Source organism: Primulina tabacum, chromosome 12 (genome assembly GCF_025594145.1).
Source record: "Primulina tabacum isolate GXHZ01 chromosome 12, ASM2559414v2, whole genome shotgun sequence".
NCBI classification, from domain to species: Eukaryota; Viridiplantae; Streptophyta; class Magnoliopsida; order Lamiales; family Gesneriaceae; genus Primulina; species Primulina tabacum.
The window spans coordinates 35,845,171-35,868,969 of NC_134561.1; the positions used below are offsets into that span (position 1 = coordinate 35,845,171).

A 23,799-nucleotide genomic window follows, 5' to 3' on the forward strand; every position below is an offset into this window, starting at 1 on the left:
TCGTTTATTAAATATAACATCTATCTTTAGATTATATTTTCTAGTATGTGAAAGCAATTGATCATGAAACTAATATAATCTAATATGAACTTAAGAGTGAGTTATAACTTCAATATTTTGGTCTCTCCTGCCGCATGATAAGATAGAAATACAAAAGTTAAAAGATTAAAATGATCACCGAATTCACGTGGAAAACTCTTTAAATTATTATAGCAAAAACCACAAATAACAATAAAAGACTACACTGTAATAATATGAATTATAAGTTGTCGCTATTTTAAGAAGAGAATGTATATGTCTCTGAACATCGAATAACTAAACACTTAGTTCCATTAATTTAAATTTTTTCATGGGATACAACAATTGTTTTTAAAAACTGAACGGACCGACCGGTTCGACTAGAAACCTATCAATTGTCCAGTCCAAACCTAGCATAAAAACTATTTTTATGGTCAAATCAGTCAGAACCGGCCAAGAACCAGTCTGACATGTCGTGAACCGGTTAAAAATCGATCCGACTGATTAGTCACTTTACTAATTTTTTTTAGAATTTGATTATTTTCTCATATTTATTTTATTAAAAAAATTATTTCTTATATTTTAAATTTTATTTTTAGTTAAATATATGTTTATTTAGATTTTGACTTTGTTTAAAATATTATTTTAGTAGTATTATAGTTTATTTTAATTTGGTTTTTGTATAAAAAATTATAGATATTATTATATTTGATTGTATGTATCTTATTTAGATTTTAAACTATGATAAATTTATTTTTTATTATTTATATAATATAATATAACTGTCAAACTAATTGAATTGTTTATATAAAACATCGGATGCGACACTTACTAAAAACTTGAGCAATAAGCTTAAGCATTATTATAAAAATAATATTTTGGATATTTCGATGCGACATACGAGGTATCTTCTTGGAAAGTATGATTGGCCTGTCCAAACATAATTATAACTCCTAAAAATCCAAAATTAAATTCTTTCATGTTCAATATCCAACAAAGATATGGATCGAGTGGGTTTTGTCAGTTTCCAGAGGATCGAGACAATAAAATTAAATTTCTATATTTTAATTAGAGAATTTGACATTAAAACTAGGAAATCTAATTAACTTGAGATATTTAAAATAACAAAAGATATATATGAATTTTTTTATGAATTAATTTTGTAAGAATTTTCTTCGATTCGACCTCATTTATTAGAAAAATTATTTTTTACGTAAAAAAATAACATCTCAAAAGACCTATTTTCGGAATAATCGGAAATAATGGTGCAAATACCGATAAATAATAGATAAATAATGCTCAACTTTTAATTTGAAATGATTCCAATATTAATCGAGTGTTTTTTAGTTAAGTTAATCTTCTTTCCTTAACTAAATTAAATGTCTAGAAAATAAGTTTTCGATATTAATCATTGGCCTTTAAATTATAAGTCAAAGGAGTATAAGCATTGACGGAATCAAGAGTGGTCACGACATATGGAACGGCGGGACATCCTTTTGACAAATCCATTAGTCCTTCTTAATAATAGCTAAACTTAACAATCACCATACCAAGCAAAAAGACTAACATAACAAATAGTTGTCTGAACAAGAGAATGAGCTATCATATTCGCTTGTCAGTTAATGTGATATTCTTGTCTCACATCTTAAAAATTAAAGATTTAAAATGAGTTTATAATAAGCTTTCAATTGACTTTTACAACAATTTGGATTAATCATTTTCGTAAAAAGCGAGGATGCATACGAATTAGTTGCTATAGGGGTCCATTGTGCAGTCACGCATGCGCGGGTCTGGGCTCGATGCGTGACAGAATGGTATCAGAGCCGGTCACCGGCGTGGAACACCGGGAAATAAGTGCTATTCGGGGCAAAGTGCTACGTGCATGGGAGCCACCTCTTGAACCTGCGGGGCAAAGTGCTACATGACGGGAGCCATCTCTTGAACTTGTAGGAGCCACCTCTAGATTCTCGGCGTTGGTGGATCGAGTGGTCAGGCCGCGACGAGGACGTCGCATTCTGAAGGAGGGGTGATTGTGATACCCTTGTCCTACATCTTAAAAATTAAATATTTAAAATGAGTATATAATGAGCTTCCAATTGACTTCTATAGGTGTAATTTTTATGTGTTTCGTCACATCCAATAGATGACTGACATATCGTCGATACTCACAAAATTGTGTACGGTAGACGTGCAGCATATCAAAACTTCTACCGAATTAGATTTAAACATATTACGATTGTTACGTCCCGAGCCTGGGCCCGCGCCTACGTGACTGCACAATGAGCTCCTATAGCAACTACTTCGTATTCGTCATCGCTTTACGAAAATGATTAACCTAAGTTGCTATAGAAGTTCATTGTAGCTCATTATAAGCTCATTTTAAATCTTTAATTTTTAAGATGTGGGACACAAGGGTATCACAATCACCCCTCCTTCAAGAACGCGACGTCCTCATCGCGGCCTGACCACATGATCCACCAGCACCGAGAATCTAGAGATGGCTCATATAGGTTCAAGACGTGGCTCCCGTCACGTAACACTTTTCCCACAGGTTCAAGAAGTGGCTCTCATGTACGTAGTACTTTTTCCCGCATAGCACTTATTTCCCGGTGTTCTATGTCGGTGACCGACTCTGATACCATTCTGTCACGCCCCGAGCCCGATCCGCGCCTGCGTGACTGCACAATGGGCTCTTATAGCTACTACTTCGTATTCGTCATCGCTTTGCGAAAATGAATAACTTAAGTTGCTATAGAAATCCATTATAGCCTCATTATAAACTCATTTTAAATCTTTAATTTTTAATATGTAGGACAAGAATATCACAACGATATTTAAAAAACCACGAGCAAAATGCAAATATTTAACGATAATAATTTACAGGCTAAACTCTCTTACTATTTTAACAAGTGAACTAAGCAGTACTCAAACCACATCACGACTACATCTACTAAAGACGTGAGCAATATTATTATATATGGGCATACGAATTATCTTCTTCGAAAATATGATGTCCAGACTTAAATTATTTCTTGTTCGATATCGAAATTGAAAAGCATTGACAGAATCAAGAGTGGTCACGACATATGGAATGGCGGGACAGGATTTTGACAAATTGACTGCTCATTATTAATACTAAAGCTTATTTAACAATCATATATTTAAACTCTCTTTGATTACTACACTTTTCTAATATTACTTTAAGGTAAGTAAATTCACATATATACGTAACAGAAAAACTCATGTGAGACGGTCTCAAATCATGAAAAATATTATTTTTTATAGCAAAAGTGTTACTATTCATGATAGATATGGATCAGATCAACATATCTCACGATTATAAACTTATGAGACCATCTCATGAGAGACTCGCTATCTATGTAGATTAAATATATTATTTATTGTCCATTTAGATAAATAACTTTATCATTTTCTTTAACATTTATTAATTATATCTAATTATTTATACTGTAATATTTTATTAATGCCATATATTAATTATTCTACAAATTAAATACTCCCAAATTTGAACCAGCTGCTGAAAAGCACCTAAGCATCCAGGAACTTTCCTCTGAAATTGCCTTGTATAAACTAATTTTGACTTCCGAGGGTTCAAAATATTTCCTAAAAGATTTGATTCAAGATATTGGGACGACCACGAAACAAAAATGAATGAGAATTACAGAGAAAAAAAAATGTAAGTTCGCCAAATCTTGTTTAAAACTACATGATGAAACCTTAATCGAGGAAATTCTAACATATAATTGTTTGAATTGATGTATTTGAGATACTCTATACGATGAATTTCAAATTTAACTTGTTTGAATTGACGAAACCGGCAAGAACAAGTTTTGAAATTCTAATAGTAATTGTGGTGACTTTCAAATGAAACTGATATTGGGTACATTCAATGTTAAATATCATGTTAATATTAGTTGTTATGTACTTTATATGATTTCTTTTGTTTTTTAGAGAAGTTATATAGTACTTCATGTTAGTTATGATGAATTTCAATTTCACCCAGTAACAGTGTCATTTGAAATTCATTCTACTTTTGTAATATTAATGTGCAAATAAGTAAGTAATGAATTTAAGATTAGACACATTGTTTCATTCTAAACAATAAAATTATAATTGAAATTTATGAATTTCAAATTCATCTCCTCGAGTACACTCTGGATTTGGATTGATGTATTTCAAATCCCCGGATTTCAGTTTGGTAGTTTAGAAAAGTAGGACTATAAAATTCAGATCCAGTCATTCCATGTTCATAAAAGATTTCATATTAATTAAGATGAATTTCAAGTTCACTAAATAATGAAGACATTTGAAATCATTTTACTTTGTGTAACTAATGTGTGAATAAGTAAGATAAACTTAAGATTTCATTTATTATTTCATTGTTAACAATAAAAATATAATCGAAATCCATGGATTTCAAATGTATCCATCCAAATACAAGATACTTCATATTTCCTCCGTGTCTGCTTCGTGTGTTCTTGGGATAAGAATGTTGCTGTGTGAGAGTGAGGAAGCATCGTGGGAACTTCTGGGAAATTAAATCAAGTAAATATATAATAATTAATTTAGTCTATAAATTGAAACCAAAACCAAAACCAAAACCCTAGCCATCATTTCCGCTACATCTGTATAGAGGTTTCATCGGATCATGCTCAGGAACTTTTTATTTCTAAAACAGCTGTAAGCAATCAAACCCCCGTTGATCTCCGTCGTCTTTTCTTTTTTCTTCTTTTTTTTTTTTTCTTCTTCTTCTTCTTCTTCTTCTTCTTCTCGGCCTCGATAGCCTTTACGTCTATACCAAGTTAATTCTTGTCTCCGTGTTGATGATCAGGTTTTTCCGGAGGTTGAAGTTCAGTGAAGTGGGGTAAGCTATGGAGGCTCGCCAGGTCCATAAAACGGTGTGTACGCATATTTATTTAAAACCATATATTGTTAACAAAGACTCGAAGTCTTCGCATTTATTTTAGTATGTTTGTACATGTTGATCTAGATCTATATCTAGGGAAATTTCATATTGATTAATAAATATATCCTCAAATATTAATTGGTTTCTTCCTTATTTCTACTAGTCCAAGGTTAATTAGTTTATCTATGACGTCCGGTAAGAGTCGACTTCGATCCATCTATCCTCGGAGAGGATCTATCTTTCATAAGAGTTTTTGTGATTAAAATATACATAGCCTAAAAAAACATATTTTATATATATATATATATGAAATGCTGATGTACAACTCAGTTTACCAACCATATTAATCATTTGGAATATCTTATTTTCATAAACTAATATATATCATTCACTTTGCTCACATAAAATATTAGCCTTGGCTTATTAGGGGGAAAAATCAATGTGATAAAGGCTTTTGTGTTTTGTTTTTGGATGTGAAAACATTATAAATTCATAAATGCTATTTCTAGATAGTTTCTTATTTTTATTTATAGGTAGGAATATAGATTATACAAATCTAATTTAGGAAACAAACTTTAATTTTTAATTTACTATTTATTTCAAGTACTTCTTGATTATTTATATGTTCCAACACTTAAACTTAATTTCACTTTTTCCCACCCTCCCCCTTAGTTTTACTTCAAAATTTCATAATTATTCCATCATATTATTACCAATATATGATTTTAATTTCGTTTTTGGTTTGTAACTTTTGGTCCCAATCACTAGGTGGAAGATAAGTTCGGATTGGAAAGGACTGAAACTGGAATATTCTCAACAGAAACCAAGAGGTGAGAAATTATGTATGGAATGCTGCAAATTTTGGTGAAAATAATGGACTGGTTTCTACTTTCTACTTGACAGGATGCTTACAGTTACGGACTCGAATTCGACCCCGGTGCCGAAAACTATGGAGCTCCTGTTCTCGAAGAAGGTTTCTCAGCCAACCTTGGCATGCCATGAATTAAAAGGAGAAGGCAGCACTTGCATTGAAGTTGTTCTCTATGATAGTTCCACGGGGAAGAGAATCGAGGTCGGTCCGGTTGCATTTGCAAATGTTGAACTAGTTGTTCTTGCACAGGGAACTGATGATTGCACAGGAGAAGGATTTAATGAGAAAATTGTACCAGTAGAAGGGAATAGGTTGCCTCTTCTTACAGTAAACCTGTGTAAGCTAGAAGGAGGCGTTTGCGTTTTGAAAGGCGTTACGTTCAGACATCATGCGACCCAGGTGAAGCCGACGGTGTTCCGGTTGGGGGCGAGAATTGTCGGAACCTTTGATGGGATCATTGTAAAAGAAGCGAAAACTGAATCTTTCGCTGTGAAGTGTTACCGCAGCAAATGTAAGTTTCACCTTTTTGTCACCAACCTTGATCAAAATCCTGGCTGTTTGATGACTGACCTGAAAACTCTGATCAAGACTAGTGCTAGCTTGTCTATTTTCTCTGAATGATATCTTTAGATTTCATGAAGAAAGAGGTCCCAACTCTGAAGGATAAGATTTCGGTACTGAAAAACATACGACGAGGTGGTAAGATAGAGGAACGTCTGCAAGCCAAAGGAATCGATAACGTAGACAAATTTCTAATCCACCTCCTGATAAATCCTCAAGAACTGAAAAACGTAAAAAACTTACTCCCCTTTTCTCCGGTTGGTTATTCACCTTGAAGTTGCACACGGATGCATAACTTTCTTGACTTATCTTCAGATTGCTCGTTTGAAGGGAAAGAAGTGGGAGGGTACTATAAATCATGCTCGAAAATGCCAGAGCGGCAAGATATACTGGTACTTCAATTATAAGGAAAACTCCGGCGTGGTTTTCGACATTTTCGGAAAGTTGCAATGGATGTATTCACAAGGCGAGTATGCTGCCACTTCTATGTTATCCCAAGACAAGAAGGCATGCTTCATATAATCCTCTAAATTTTTTGATAAAAGCCCTGGTTCCCTCGATAGAATTAACCATAATAAATTTTTATGGCAGGCTGTTGCGGACAAGTTGTTATCATCTGCTTTCGAGCACTGGGAAGATGTCACCTCTTTTGATGATCCGGATTCTCTTCAACAGCACCTCGAGGCTGTAAAAACATATTTCGGTCGCATTCCAGGACAATATCCCGGTATAAATCCTGACATTAGAGCTGCTGAAACGATCCATGAATCCAACAATAACGAAGCTCCAGATCCATTGCTCCATCAAGGAATCCCCGTTTCAGACATGAATTCACTTGCACTTTGTGAATCATTCAGTGTACATGACATTGGATTCGTTGACGATTTCCCTTGGCCACCTGATGATCAGCTCTTCAGTGAGATGTTTACCGGTTTCGATATTGGATCTGAGGTGTATGGTCCAAGAATAGAAGGAACTGGCAGTGCCATGGCTGAATCCAAGGAAGTGGAAAATGATGTTCTGCGTATGAAAATAAATCTTAATAACCGAAAAAAATAAACCTCTGAAAGCTATTCCAGCCGGAAAGAATCAGAAAATATGCTGAATATGTGAATTTTTCATCTGTTCATTCTATAGAATTGTCTGTTTGTATAATATTGTTGTTGAAAAACTTGAGCCAAAGTTCCTTTTTTGGCCAAGTACCAGGATTTTGTCTGGTTACCATGTTGTCCTACTCTTGCTAAAGTTGAATTACTTGATGTATGTGGCTTCTCCTTTGGTCTCTTCTTTGTACATATTTATTTCAATTTCAAGCAACCAAATCGCACTCAAAATGCATTTTTTTATTATGTATATGTTTGCTTCTTTCCCATTTTAGTCATCCGTATAATTTAATTTCAGTTTTAGTCTTATATCTTCAGATATTTTAGCAATTTTAATCGTTTTCATCAAGAATGCTGATGTAGCGTTACATACATAAGCGTCAAATCAGAAAAATGATTAAAATTTGTCAAAAAAATCTAAGATAACAGAAGAAGATTAAAATTTCACATCGTATTTGACCAAAGTCTAACAAGAAATACAGTTTTCCCCATAATTAATTATATTTTCATGATTTCTTTATTTTTCTCCATTTACACATTTTTTAAAAATCTCAAAAAGCTCCTCTGAATATTGTTGTAACATCTGAAAAAAAAAATCAAAAAAAGAAAAAGCTCCTTCGAATTTATGGCTTGACCATTTCAACACACTGCAAAGATCTCGCGTTGTAATTAGACGCAGATATGATTTTCTTTGGATTGTGATTCGAAATTATATCTAAAAAATTGGGACCAAAAACCAATTTTTTATTAGATTCAAAATCGAAAATATCTATGGGTTTTGTGTGTGTGTGTGTTTTTATTAATAAATAAGAAACCAAAAGTGATATCAAAATTGAAATTTTCGTTGCAGGCTAGAACGTTTACCCTGCCGAATAAGTCTATTGTGAGACAGTCTCACGAATCTTTATCTGTGAAACGGGTTAACCCTATCGATATTTACAATAAAAAGTTATATCCTTAGCATAAAAAGTAATATTTTTTCATGAATGACCCAAATAACAGATCCGTCTCACAAAATACGACATGTGAGACCGTTAATAGATAATTCAGTTTATTTATATAATTTAAACTTCTTGTTTTTCACCCTTAATTTTATTTTTTTTATAATTAAAAATTAAATATTTTATATTATTGTTAACTAATTAAATTTAATTAATTTGAGTAATTCACGAGTCAATCCAAGGATTATGGTTTTGATTCGGTCTTGATTCCTATAAATAAGAAATCAAAAATAAATATTAGGAAGTAAATTTACACTGAAATTAAAATTGAAGCATATTTTATAATATATGAAGTTTAAAATATTATTTTGATTTATCAGTTAAATAACCGAAGTTGATTACCATATAACTTCATCATTAATAATCGTCGAAATAATAAGCGGGGAAGTCAGTGTCATCTCATATGTATATAACACTCATCTCATTGGTCAAATTTAAAAATTATAACATGTCAACGAAAGTGAGTGTCGTATATATGAAGTGTAGAGGAGATAAAAGCAAATTAATATATACATATACATGCATTACATATCATATCGAAATAAAAATTTATAGGGGTGATAAAAAAAATTTATTAATCGTCCGAACCGAATTGTACCGCACCGTTTTTCTAATATTTTATAAAAACCATGATTAAAAATAATAATCATAAACCACACAACATACACGGTTCAGTTATTTTTTTGCCAAGAACCGCACCACCTAAACAGCTTGTCAGAATATTTGACCTATGATTATAATAATTTATATTCAGTTAAAGAAATCATCATTCATTATATCTCAAATCTTTTCAAAATTATTATTCTTACAAATAAAATATACCTTCTCCTTAATTATTCTTCATATTAGTCTTTTATAGAGTATTTATTTCTTTTGCTACGATATTTTGTTTGAAGTTCGAAAGTAAAAAAATAATAAAATTGTGTAAATGTCATTTGAGTTTTAATAATTTTTTATCTATTTTTATCTTTGTATGATTTGAACTATATTTTATATTTGAAACACTATATTGTTGTTATTTTCAAATAAATTAGAATATATGTTCTAATATTTTTTCATTCGTAAACTGAACGCAACCGTTTGAAATCGCGCAAAACCATAAGACTAATTCTACATGTAAAATCGCGATTATTTTTTCAAAATACTAACCGACCGTATATGATAATTCGGTTTGAATTTTTTTAAAAAAAATCGCAAAATCGTTCCGTGATCACTCCTTACAAATTTATGTAAGTCAATCAATAATATAACCAATATTAAATAGAATTAAATAAACACTTCGTTCCGATTTATGTCATAACTGGCTCATAAACATAAATTATTACATGATAAGATTTAAGAATTCGTTGTACGATATTGTACTATAATATACATGCATTATAGTGAAACGTGAGCCATGTTTTATAGTCTATCTGACACCAAATTTTGAGGTTTTGGACGACTTCTTAGATTCAAAATCCAATTGTAGCAGATCGTATATCAACTCATAAAAGAAAATAATGAAACATCCAATATAAGATTTTATATAAAACTGTGTCATGTTAATTGTTAATAAATATGTCCCTAGCTGACATTGACTTGTTAAATATATCAGTAAAAAGTGTTGGATGTGTAATAACTGTATTTATTAGATAGAACAATCGAAACAAAGTGTTTGAATTATTGTACGATTTAAAATTTTTGAGTTGCACAATTAATTACCAATGGTTACAGCTTTTGGCAAAGCGGTAAACGGTTGGTCCTACAATAGGTATCAAAACAAAGGTTACGGGTCCGATTCTCATTGATTGCAAGGAGTGCAATTATTGAGATGGAGATTGTTGGGTGTGCAACAATTGTCTCGGCTAGGAAGAGCAATCGAAACGGTGACGCTTGAGCTGTTATATGATTTAAATTATTTGAGTTGCACCATTATCACCAACTATAACTTTTGGTAAAGCGTCAAGAGTTCGGTCCTACAAGATACCAAAATTTACTAATAAGGTATTTTGTTTATGATATTTATTTGAGTAGGTATCTTGTAAGAGGGGTCGACTCGATCTATATTTACAATTTAAAGTAATAATTTTGACCTAAAAATTAATATTTTTTCATGAGTTAAGTCGGGTCGAATCGCAGATCCGTCTCACAAAATTAACTCGTGATTTTGTCTCATATGAGTTTTTGTGTATTTATTTATTTTTTTAAAAAGGATAAATTTTTAAATAACTTATTAGTTCTTAAATCTAATTATGAGGTGGTTTAAATGCCTATAAACTGTAGGATCTTACTTTAATAACAAGTTGTTAAGATATTCCAATAAAATAAAATAGTGACTCGTATAACATAAATATCTTATACTTGATTTTAAGGATTATATTTTATAGTGCATCGACTATATATTATGAAAATATTATAAATAATTTAATTCTTCGAACTTACATAAAAAAATAATTAATGTTAATAATTATCTTATCCACGACATGCAGCAGAATAAATTAGTTAACCACACAAATAAAGTTTTAAGATTAAAACAAGACATAATAAATCATGCACAAGTTTTGTGCGGTGCTTCAGAGCAAAAATATTCATTAGAAAATTGTAAATAATTTACAAAACTAATAATAGTGAAATTACAAAAAAACAATCTTCCTTAACATGTCAATGAAGTAAATTGCATTTCAAATGAACAATTACAAAACCATAAATGCAATTATTGTATTGCCGAAAACTCGGAGCCACACGTAGCTCCTCGACCAATACTTTGTACGAGTGTCTTCAACATCTTAGGCAACACAGCAAAACCAGTGTGAGTTAATCACGCGAAATATTCACTTCTCAGTTTTTCTGCACGCCTCGACAATCAACAACAAAATTTACGCATGTCTCTCTCTGTGTATCTCAACTGCTATGTCAGTTCTGTCTTTTATATTTCACATTTTTCTTAGATTTGATTTCTTGCATAGAGTCTTACAAAATAGAAAATAAAAAATTTCATAAGTAAAAAATTCTTTTGAATAGTAATAAAATATCTAAAGAATTTATCATTCAAAATCAGTGATATTCGTACTGTGAAGTCTATTAAATATGTTCACAAAGACGAAGTATTTTTATTGTTTCAAAGCTTCACAAGGCCTCCACAAGAGTAATTTCAAGGAGTGTACGAGGGTGGTAAACAAAGACTTTCTATTTCACACGCTTTTATGAGTTTTTAAAATCTCAGCAAATTCAGCTCAGATTAACAATGGAAGGCTTCGGTAACGGTGGGTCGGAACTGCCAGCGGGGAGTTCAGATATTGTTGGGCAGTTGGTTTTGTCTGTAAGAAAGTAAGCATACTGACCTTTTAATTGCTTCTTCTTTTTTTTCTTTTGTTGATGATTTTCTCTGTGTTTTCCCTCCGACTTTGGTGTTTTGGGTTTGGAACTATAATGGGTTGTGCCTGTGTACTTTGAATTGTCGCTGAAGCATCATCTTAGAAAGTGGTTTTGTACTTGTTTCTTTTGTGCCCGTAAAGTAGTAGGTGCATGGGTTCAAGATTATGCCGGGAATCTGATTGCTGATGGTTGTGGATGTGTATTTTTTGAGGTTGTATTACTTCGATGATAGTTTAGATGCTTCGTTCTCAGAGCAATCTCCTTAAGAGTATCATGGAATGTTCTGTTTGATTCATATGTATATATATTAGATGATTCTTGATCTTGATTTGACCATAATTTTGGTTTGTTGGTTCCTATGCAGTATAATGACAGAGGTAATGGTGCCCAAGATGGATTCGATTCTTAAACTTGTGAGTAGTTACAATGTACATAATTTCACTAACTGAATTATTAGCATCAAAGGTTTTTAGAGGAGAGTTGTGACTTGTATCTTGATCTTTCAATTCTTGATTCAAACCTAAGAATCTATGGGTCGATTAAAGAACTTTTAAAGCGTATAAATTTCAATGAGAACAAAAGTGAAAAAATTTTGAAGTCTTATTTTTCTCCTCATATGAAACTTTTGATCCTGCAACTAGGTGGAGGGGTACAAATCGGAAAGGGCAAGTATAGAACAAGAATGGAAGTTGAGAGAGGCGCGGATTGATCAGCTCGAACATCAACTAAACCAAATTGTTGAGACTTTGATAGCAACAGAAAACAAGAGGTGAGAAATTGTGTTTGGATTATTGTAAGTTGGGATGAAAATAATGAAACGGTTTCCACTTCACAGGATTCTTGAGGATCTAACTCCGACCCCGGAGCCGAAAAATACGGAGCTCCGGTTTTCGAACAAGATTTCTCAGCCAATCTTGACTGGTGATGAGATAAAAGCAGAAGGCAACACTTGTATTGAAGTCTCTCTTCTTGATAGTTCCACAGGAAACATAGTCGATGTTGGACCCGTAGCATCTGCAAATGTTGAAATAGTTGTTCTTGGGCAGGGATCTGGTGATTGGACAGGGGAAGAATTCAATGAGAAAATTGTGAGATTAGAAGGGAAGCTACCTCTTCTTACGGTAAATGAGTGTACACTACAAGGAGGCAAAGGTGTTCTGAAAAAAGTTAAGTAGAGACATTATGCAGCCGAATTAGTGAAGCCATCAGAGTTCCGGTTAGGGGCAAGAATTGCTGAAAAGTTTGATGGGATCACTGTAAAAGAAGCAACGACTGAATCTTTCGTCGTCAAGAGTTTCCGCAACAAATGTAAGTTTCCTTGGCTTTGTTCTCAGAAGCACGGTTATTAAACCAAATGGAATACTCGGTTTTTGAACACACTTTTCAATATCTGGTCTTTAGATTCCCAGAAGAATGAGATCCCGTGTCGTGAGGATAACCTTTGGGTACTGAAAAATATACAACGACGTGGTATGATAGACAAGCGTCTGCAAGCTAAAGGAATCGATACAGTTGAGAAATTTCTGATCCAGCTCCTGATAAATCCTGAAGAACTGAAAAATGTAACTTTTTGGTCCTTGTATTTCCAGTTTTTTTTACCTGAAAGTTGCAAGAGGATGCTTTATAATTTTGTTGACTTTATCTGAAGATTGTTGGTTTGAGGGGAACGAAGTGGATGGCCACTGAAAATCATGCTCGAAAATGTCAGAGTAACAGGATGTACTGCTACACAAATTCTCAGGAAACTTTGTGCGTAGTTTTCGACATTTTTGGGAGGTTGCAAGGGCTGCATTCAGAAGGCTATTACACAGATACCAATATGTTGTCCAAAAACAAGAAGGCATGCATCATCTAGCTCCTTTTAAGCCAAAGGAAACTAGGAGAGCAAATAGCTCCCGTAGCTCATGCTATGTTTGTAAATAAAATCCAAACCAAAAATCGTTTTTCGACCTATTGAACTAACCATAATAAACTTTTATGGCAGGTTGATGCAGACAAGTTGTTATTATCTGCTTTTGAGCACTGGGAAAATGTGCTCCCTTTTGATGATCTGGAATCTCTTCAACAGCACCTCGCGGCCATAAAAACTTCTTTCATTCTGTCAAATCCTTGCGTTCCAGGACAATATTCTGGTACAACAACTGATGCTGGAGCTTCTGAAATGGTCGATGAATCCAACAATATCAACGGAATCCCCATTTTAGACACTGATTCGCTTGCACGTTGTGACTCATTAGGTATAGATGACATTGAATTCAGCGATGATTTCCATTTGTCACTCGGTCAGCACTCTAGTTTGGATCATGGTTTGATGTTTACTGATTCCGGTATTGGACATGTCGTGTATACTGCAAGAATAGATGGAACTGGGAGTGTGTCAGCTGAATCCGAGGCTGTTCTTCCAGTTAGTGAGCGTCCAAAGAAGTGGAAAACGCTGTTTTTCTGCATAACAAGATGGTTCTTGATCAGAAAATTGTTGAATTCTGAAGCTAATCCTGCCCGAAAGAAGCAGAAAATTTGTTCTCGCAATATTGGACATCCTTTTTCAAACTCCAACGTCGGAGCTTACAAAATGATCGATGGATCCGACAATTTCGAATTTCCGTATCCATTGTTCGATCAGGAAATCCTCGATTCAGACATGACTGCGTTTGTACATTATGGCCCGTTATGTTTACATGATGTCGGAACCACGTCCGACGATTTCGATATTGGGAGTATGGTATATGGGGCAAGAAATTATGGAACTGGGAGTGTGTCAGCTGGATCCGAGGCTGTTGTTCTAGGTTGTAACCCTCCAAGGAAGTGGAAAACGCTGTTTTTCTGCTTATCAAGATGGTTCTTAATCAGAAAAACATTGAATTCTGAAGCTAATTCGGCCCGAAAGAAACGCAAAATTCATCAACTCTGCTGAAGTGGATCATTCATATATATGTATCTATGTGTGTATACATTGAAGATTTGCATAATAGTATTATCGAAAGTGTTAAAGTCAATTTGCACTTTGTTCTTAAAATTTGATAGCACGAAGACTGCTAAACTTCTTAACTGGCCTGTAAGGACTCTTCAATAAAAAAATTGTTTAGTTACTAATGATTTACACTTCTTGAGCTTAGTCTATGTTATATCTGGTGTGCTATATTTTGTACGACTAGAAAAATGCACGTGCAACCTAAACTGTTGAAAATATATGTACGAAATTTTGATAATATTTAAATGAATTAAAACTTGGCTAATAACATTTATCAACTGAAACAAACTAAGCCATAAAAAATAAAAAATCATGACCATAGACGGTATATGAATAAGAGAAATTATCTTATCCACTCGAAACACTTTCCTAATATGCTTCTTGGTTGATTTTGAGAACTCAACAACTCTTTGTCGTAGTTTGTTATAATATGCATATAACTATTTTGGTATGTTCAGCAAGTATCTGATCGTCTTTAACATATATTATGTTATTTACAATCCTTATCCGGGATCTGACATGCTCATAGTTTGCTTCTTTATCACGACATTTTTTCGGTTTTCTACATTGTTTTTATCTGATAATCTTATTTTTCCGACTATCTTTTTTGTTGTTAAATGATTTTTCAGCTTTTGACAATCATCAACTATGAATCCTAAGAAAAAATGCTTTTACTCGCGATAAGTTTTCACTGTGACTAAAAGTATGTATAACTTATATATTCTTCAACAACAAAATCAATGAATGGTGTTGCACCTTCTTCAAATATTGTGATATTTGTGATATCATTTTTATATATTTAGTATCAATATTATAAACATATAGCTATAAGGTTAATAAATTTCTAACAACTATTTCTCAATCATTGTGAGAAAAATACTTGAAATCTCTTCAAATGGCTATATTTTAAAATTTTGTCCTCATTTAATTTGACGCAATTCAAGAAAGTCATATTGATCGTCATTTTTTTGAAAGCTTTGAAATAATGATTGCGTGCATCATGTCATAAGGATGATATAGTTTCAATCTCATTTGTTGCGCATAATATTGTATTATTCATTGAAACAAAACAAATTTTCTTCTATCGGGTGTATATTTTGTTTTATAATATTTTATATCTTGTGGAACGATATACAAAATTAATTATTGTATTTTAAAAATCTTGAGAAGAGATACGAATAATGTAATTAAGATATGCATATGAGATATCATTCAAATATATGTCAAAGTATTTGTCTTATTCAATATCACATCTAATGATATAACCATATAGATTTCATGAGCATTTTATGATAGTCAAAATTAATTTGATGAAATATTGTAGAATTTTATTTGAATTTCAATAGTTGGCTAAGTGAATTTATTTGACGAGGAGTTTTCTATGCTACCATCATATATGTTATGAATTAGCAGGTTAGACACTTTGACTAAAAAAATAGACAAAAACAATCTCGTAGTCACATCGAAATATATCGAGATAATATTGGAGGAAATAAAGTGAAACTGGCTTAATGTCTCAATAAAATGCACAAAATTGATCTATTATATTGTGTCAACAAAGCTTTAGAATTGTTCTCATACCATTATAAATAGAATGAGAATTATGCACAATTTGTTTTTTATGTATTTCTTTTTCTGAATGAAGAATTTTTTCTTTTTGAAAACTATTTTATTGAGAAATATTGATATTTTATATGACATCCATATGTCGCACAACCATGAAGTAACAACATAATCAATATATAACACTTAACGTACACATATAATTCTTCAATTTCTTCTTCATTGTGCTTCGTTTAAATTTAAATCTGAATCATTCTTGATCTTAATATTTCGCTTTAAATATGATTTAATATATATATATATGTTTCATGTTACTTAGTTGGACTTAATTTCAAATATCTATAAAAAAAATATGCTTGAATTATATCATACAGAAATTAGGACATAGTATATAGGACCGCGCTTGCCGCTTTACCAAAATCTATAGATAGTAGTAATGGTGCAACTCAAATCTTTTAAACCGCACCACAGCTCAAGCACCACGGTTCGGCCGCTCTACCAAGCAGGGACAATTATTGCACCCGACAATATCCCTCCCAATAATTGCACTCCTTGCAATCAATGGGAATCGAACCCGTGACCTTGACTCTGATACCAATTGTAGGGCCGAGCGCTTGCCGCTTTACCAAAGCTATAGCTAGTAGTAATGGTGCAACTCAAATCTTTTAAACCGCACAGCAGCTCAAGCACCACGGTTCGACGGCTCTACCAAGCAGGGACAATTATTGCACCCAACATAGTAATACACAACATTATTTTTTTTATTTAACATGTCTTTTTTTTTTCATCCACTATGTTTGTCTTAACTTTTTTGTTCAAAATTTGACGCATTTCGTAGACTATATATATGAAAAACCAAGAAATTATATAATTTACAGAAACCATTTATTATTCTCTTCGTAGAACAGAAGACCCAAAATACGTGGCTTTGATTGATATACTTTCATACTTATTTTTATATAAACAACAAGACACATCATATAAATCAGAAAAATCAATTACCGCCAACAATACTAACCAAAACGAATAAAAAAACCATAACACAAACAACCTCGATAAAAAAAATGATAACTCAAAGTTTAAAAATAATTTATTTAGTACAATAACAAAGAAATTGAAGTATATACGAGCAATAAAAAGGATAAATCACTCTCAAATTAAATATTAACTCATATTATTCACAATTTGTATAAATTTTCCAATATTTTTTTCAAATAAAGAGAAGACACCTTATTAATGTCATCGTTTTATAGATATTCATTCCACTTCTTTAAAAAAACACAAATGAAAAATGGTGCCTTGAAATCATAATAAAACCATTTAGAAAAGCAGACGTAAAAATATAATTCAAAGTCACACAATTTTTCTTAAACCATAGAAAAATATTATACTATTGACAAAATATATATAGCAACAACAAAACATGCGTTACTTGTGATATAATTAAAATTTAGAATCATGCATAATCATTGAATTAGAACAAAATCGCATGCCAAAAATCTACTGGATATTATATATTTTAATAATTTATCCATATTTGTCGTTCATCAGAGGACTCTTAGACCTACCAAATTTTGTAGTTCACCAATTATTTTCATAATAAATAATATTACAAAAATAATATAAGCAAGAAAATAAAAACTCAAATTAAAATGCCTTCTATCAATCTAAGTAAAAAAAATTGATTAGAGAATATAATAATGTCGTAAAAAAATTAAATATTGATTTATAGACAGAAGTTTGGAAATACATTTGCCCCAATAAATAAAAAATATTATCTCTTGATATTCTGAGACATAAGGTAAAAACGAAGAAATATTTCAATTTTTTTAATATTTTGTAAGTCACTTCAAACTAAGTAATCTAAGCAAACAGAAAACATGCATTATGTGTTTAAAAATTAACAAAATATCTCAACAATAAAAAATTGAAAAATAACCATTTTTGTTGGATATTTGATTTTGTTTCTCTTTTCTTTGTGCAAACAACCAAATCACATAAACAATCCAGACACAATTACATGATCAATACAAATGACATATAACAATCAAACATGTTAACGCTAGGGTAAAAAAACTTCTCTCATTGCAAGAACAAAAAATGATCAAATGGAGCATATTATTTAGTAATATTTATTTAGCAGTATTTATAAAAAAATTGACTAAATAACTTAAAAACAGTGTTTGAAATCACTTACAGACAAACATTTCTCTCAATCACATATCTCTATTGACACATAAAGAGTCTGAAAATATTTGTATTCTAAATGGGAGAAAGAAATTTTGTATGACATTAATATTTATTAATAATTTATTTTTATTCAGTCCGACTCCTCTCCCTTTGTCTTCATATTATTATTTGACGACAATATATAAATTTAAGTAATTAAAATTAAATTTAAAAGTAAATTAAAATAATAATTAGTTTGATTGAGTTAAATACACTATTAATGATCTTATTAAACTAAGATAAAAAAATGACTTAAATAACATCATTAACATGACAAATTGTAAAACAAAAATAATAATAATATAATAGTAAGATCACAAATGAAAGTCATATATTTAATAGATTAATTAATAGATAATATATTATTTAGTAATATGTATTTAGCATCATATATTGAAAATTGATTAAATAACTTAAATGTTTGCAATGAAATCACTTACATATAAACATTTTCTCTCAATCACGTATTTTTGTTGATACATAAATAATCTATATATATCTACCTTCTAAATGGGAAAAAAATGTTTTATATGACCTTAATATTTATTAATAATTTAATTTTATTTAATCACACTCATCTCTATTCGTTTTCCTATTATTACCTTAATGTTCGTAATATTAACAATTTATTTAAATTTATAATATTATGATATTGATTTTCTGTGAATTTGATGTCAATGTAAATATTAAAGTAAATAATTTTAAATTTAAAAACAAAAATATATTAATGATTATTATTAAATGAACAGATGAAAAAAACAAAAAAATAAATATGTATTTATGATAGTGATTTTATGTGAATTTGATGTCAATGTAAATATTAAAGTAATTAATTTTAAATTTAAAAATAAAAATATATTAATGATTATTATTAAATGAATAGATGAAAAACAAACAAAAAATAAACATGTATTTATGATAGTGATTTTATGTGAATTTGATGTCAATGTAAATATTAAAGTAATTAATTTTAAATTTAAAAATAAAAATGTATTAATGATTATTATTAAAAGAATATATGAAAAAGAAAACACGTAGTAATTAATTTTAAATTTAAAAATAAAAATATATTAATGATTATTATTAAATGAGTAGATGAAAAACAAAAAAAAAATAAACATGTATTTATGATAGTGATTTCCTGTGAATTTGGTGTCAATGTAAATATTAAAGTAATTAATTTTAAATTTAAAAATATATAGATTATTAGTATATAAATATAGATATAGATATAGATTAAACCTCGACATATAAATTTATAATTTCTTATTTTATGTTTTCTTAAATATAAATTTTTTGTATTATTTATTTTAATAAAAGAATGTTTCAGTTTTGTTAAATATAAATTTTTTGTATTATTTATTTTAATAAAAGAATGTATAACACTATTACTATTATTTGTAAGATATTTTCACAAAACCAATTAATTTTATAAATAATATTATTATATATTGAAATTTTTTGTATTATTTATTTTAATACAAGAATGTTTCATTTTTTTAAAATATAAATTTTTTGTATTATTTATTTTAATAAAAGAATGTATAACACTATTACTATTATTTGTAAGGTATTTTCACAAAACCAATTAAATTTATAAATAATATTATTACATATTGATTCGAATCAATAGTTGTTGAACAAATACTTTGATATTATTTGTAGTCATACCATGAAATTGAGTGAAAGAGTAATAAATAATAATTAGTGAATGGATTAATAATAATTAACTAATTACATAAAAGGAAGACAAAGTGTCATTAGAGTACAATTTTAATGAGGATAATAAAGGAAATTCACAATTCAATCTGTATATTTATATAGATATAGATTTTATATGAGAACATCAATGTTTTTATTTGAATTCAGAACATCGATATAAAATTATATCAGATATTGCATACCCTATGTAACAAACAATGAACTCTTCTTAAGGTGCTTTTTTATATATTGTTGGGTGTAATAATTGTCTTTGCTTAGTAAAGCGACCGAATCGTAGCGCTTGAGCTGTTGTGCGATTTAAAAGATTTGAGTTGCACCATTAACACTAGTAATAGTTTTTGGTGAAGCGACAAGCGCTCGGTCCCACAATTGACATCAGGGCCAATGTTTCGATTCACACTGATAGCAAAGAACATAATTATCGAGAGTAAAATTGTTGGGTGCAAAAAATATTTGAATTGCATCATTACTACCGGCTATAATATTTGGTAAAACGACAAACGTTCGGTCCTACGTATATATTTATTCATAATTAATTTTGTGTGTAAATATGGTGGCTAACAAGCATTTTTTTTTCTTTTTTCTTCTTTAGTACGATGGAATGGATGTGTTTCTTTTTATCACATATTCCAAGTCGCTTTTCTTTCTTAATTCCTAAATGTTTGTCATTGTACCACAATTAACTTCAGCAAACATTACAATTGTAACATTCTTTTTTCCAACAAAAAAAGGCTTGAATTTAATACTTACGATTTACATTTCCGAATTTGACAATCTCAACACGCTGCAAAAATCTCTGAAAGAAGCGCTACTCGGTGCAATTGCGCGTATATGTTATTTGTCAACGTTATATATATATATATTGTCAAGTCGTTGGTTATATATTAATTAATTTAAGCACTTTGGGTGTGTATATATATAGACAAAAATTTGAGTGAGACGGTCTCACATGTCGTATTTTGTGAAACAGATCTCTTATTTGGATCATCCATGAAAAAGTATTACTTTTTATTATGAATATCGGTAAAGTTAACACGTCTCACAGATAAAGATTCGTGAGACCGTCATATATATATATATATATATATATATAATTTAACTACTTTGGACGTATGTATATATATAAACACACGCGTAATCATTGTGGACTTGTACAATCAAATCGAATGCAATTTTTCCTTCATTATTAAATATCAGTGATTAAAAATTCAATATTAATGAAAAGTATTAATATAATTCTTAAATAAATAGATTTATTTATTTTAAAAAAATTAAATTACATTTATTTATTTGATTAATTCATTACGAGTTGTGCCAATTTATTTTTTATTGATCGTTAGAACTTAAAGGAATAAAGTTCGATTCTACATCAATTATCAATATGAAGTATTAAAATCAATTATAAATTTAATTTCGTTCAAAAAATTACGCTAAAAATAAAGATCTTATATTTAAATGACACTGAAATTAACCTCTTTTTTTCATTAATTTTTTTTTGTATTGGCTTTCCAAATGTCTGAATTAAATTACTCAATTGACACCTGTTAATAATTAATATTTTTAATGAAATTAGTAATGCATGTCTATTTCGTGATGGAAAAATGGGTAAATCCATTATTCAACAAGAGATACAAAAATGGAATCCATCCTTTATAACAATAGAATAATATATTATTAGATCTCATTTGCAACGGTTTCAAGATTTATATATGTGAAACATTTCAATCGGTTCATAACTCTAATGAAAATGTAATATTTTTGAAATAAAAAGTCATAATTACATTTTCACTCAGATCATCATATATTACACTATTTCTTCGTAACATAACTAACAAAAAATGTTATTTTTGTAGTGTAAAATAATAATTTAGACATTAAATATTTTAATAGGCCGAGTTGGATCGAAAATACGTCTGAGTTTTTGTCTTTGTGTTAATGTGTGTGTGTGTGTGTGTGTGAGTGTATATATATCATTTTTTTATGTTGTTCATCAACTGTGTTCATCTTTGTATTCACCGATTATGTGACACTCATATGTTGAATATAAAATTTTAATATGTTTCATCATATCAAATAGATGAGTGTCACCTTATTGGTTTGTACATATATAAATATGGTTTATATATATATAAATGATTCTATAAACCTTTTTATGATAAATTTTGTGAGAGCATTGAAAATCAAGGTTCTAAAAAATGTGAAGTGGGGAGTCAAGCTTTAAGCTTTTAAATTTAAGTGGGATTAATACGAGCTTATGCGTTAAAAAATGTTTTAAATTTAAAGTATAATTTAATTATCTCAAAACATTTAATTAAGTAACTAATACAAATATAATAAATTCAATTGTAATGCATTAATTTTTTGTTTGATTCTAATTCAATTTATTCTATCATTCGTTTCATTTCTTGTTTCATCAAATATAAACTCAATTTAAGTTAACTATTTTAAAACATTAGCATTGATATCCTTGTTGGTTATAAAGTATAAATATCTATCGTGTATTCATCATCGATACACTTAACTATCAAAGATTATACATTGCTAGCATTATTTGCTAGTAAAATTTCTATTTCATGTTTCTCTTTTTCTTATTCATCAATATTTCTTTAAAAAGAAAAGTTGTGTTTAATCATTATTAAGCATGATTGTATATTGCCAACATCACTTACTAATAAAATCACTATTTCGTGTTCTTTTTTTTCCCTTATTCATCAATTTCGTTTTTAAAAAGTCGCACTTAAACATATTTAATGACGTTTAATATGACCAACCTATGTTTGACGCTTTTTTTTTGCCGTGTTGCTAAAGCAAAGCATTTTAACGAAGCTTCAAGCTTAAACGAGGTATTTATTAATCAAGTTTTTTAGAACACCGGTCAAAACAAGTCAAATCGTCAACCAGTTTCGTCATGAAAAATAGGCAGGTTATGTTACTATCAATGACTCGTTTGAAAGCGGGCCTAGACGGTCCAACCCATTTGGGTCGAGGGTCGGTCATGAGTTTTTATTCATTTTTAAAATTATATGATTTTAAGAGTTTATGTATTGTTGATGTGTTTTGAAATGATTTATAGATACTTGATAGTGTTTCGAACGATTTATATTGTTTATAATAGTTATTATATTTAATGAAATTTAAAAGAATTATATTATTTATAATTTCTGATGTATAATTGATGAATTTTGAAATATTGATATTTTTTATAATGATAAATATATGGTTATTGGTTGATGAATTTTGAAAGATATATTATTTATAGTAATTTATGTATGATTTTTTCGAGAAAAATAAATTTGGTAGTTTTATTTTTGACAGGTTGGCCCGCTTAACTCGCAACTCGAGTTGTGGTTTTCTCAATCCGCCAACTTTTAGACAGTTATATCCACTATAGTTGTCGTAAAATTCTCGAATTACTGGAACGACAGCATCGAGCAGCGATTGAGCCATGTATTCACTGAATAAATTTCCGACTAATACAA

At 30.1% G+C, this 23,799-nt stretch overlaps 1 protein-coding gene and 1 pseudogene across 1 annotated transcript; both read left to right on the plus strand.

The window, feature by feature from the left end:
* The first annotated feature begins 4,772 nt into the window (after positions 1–4,772).
* On the plus strand, positions 4,773–7,674 carry LOC142520759 (calmodulin-binding protein 60 D-like). The gene is made up of 5 exons (XM_075623877.1): positions 4,773–4,937; positions 5,714–5,775; positions 5,849–6,327; positions 6,447–6,607; positions 6,693–7,674. The coding sequence occupies exons 1-5, from the start codon at positions 4,911–4,913 to the stop codon at positions 6,897–6,899; spliced, it is 936 nt and encodes a 311-aa protein (XP_075479992.1). The 5' UTR covers positions 4,773–4,910; the 3' UTR covers positions 6,900–7,674.
* Positions 7,675–11,590: 3,916 nt separating this feature from the next.
* On the plus strand, positions 11,591–14,924 carry LOC142521307 (uncharacterized; annotated as a pseudogene).
* The last annotated feature ends 8,875 nt before the right edge of the window (positions 14,925–23,799 follow it).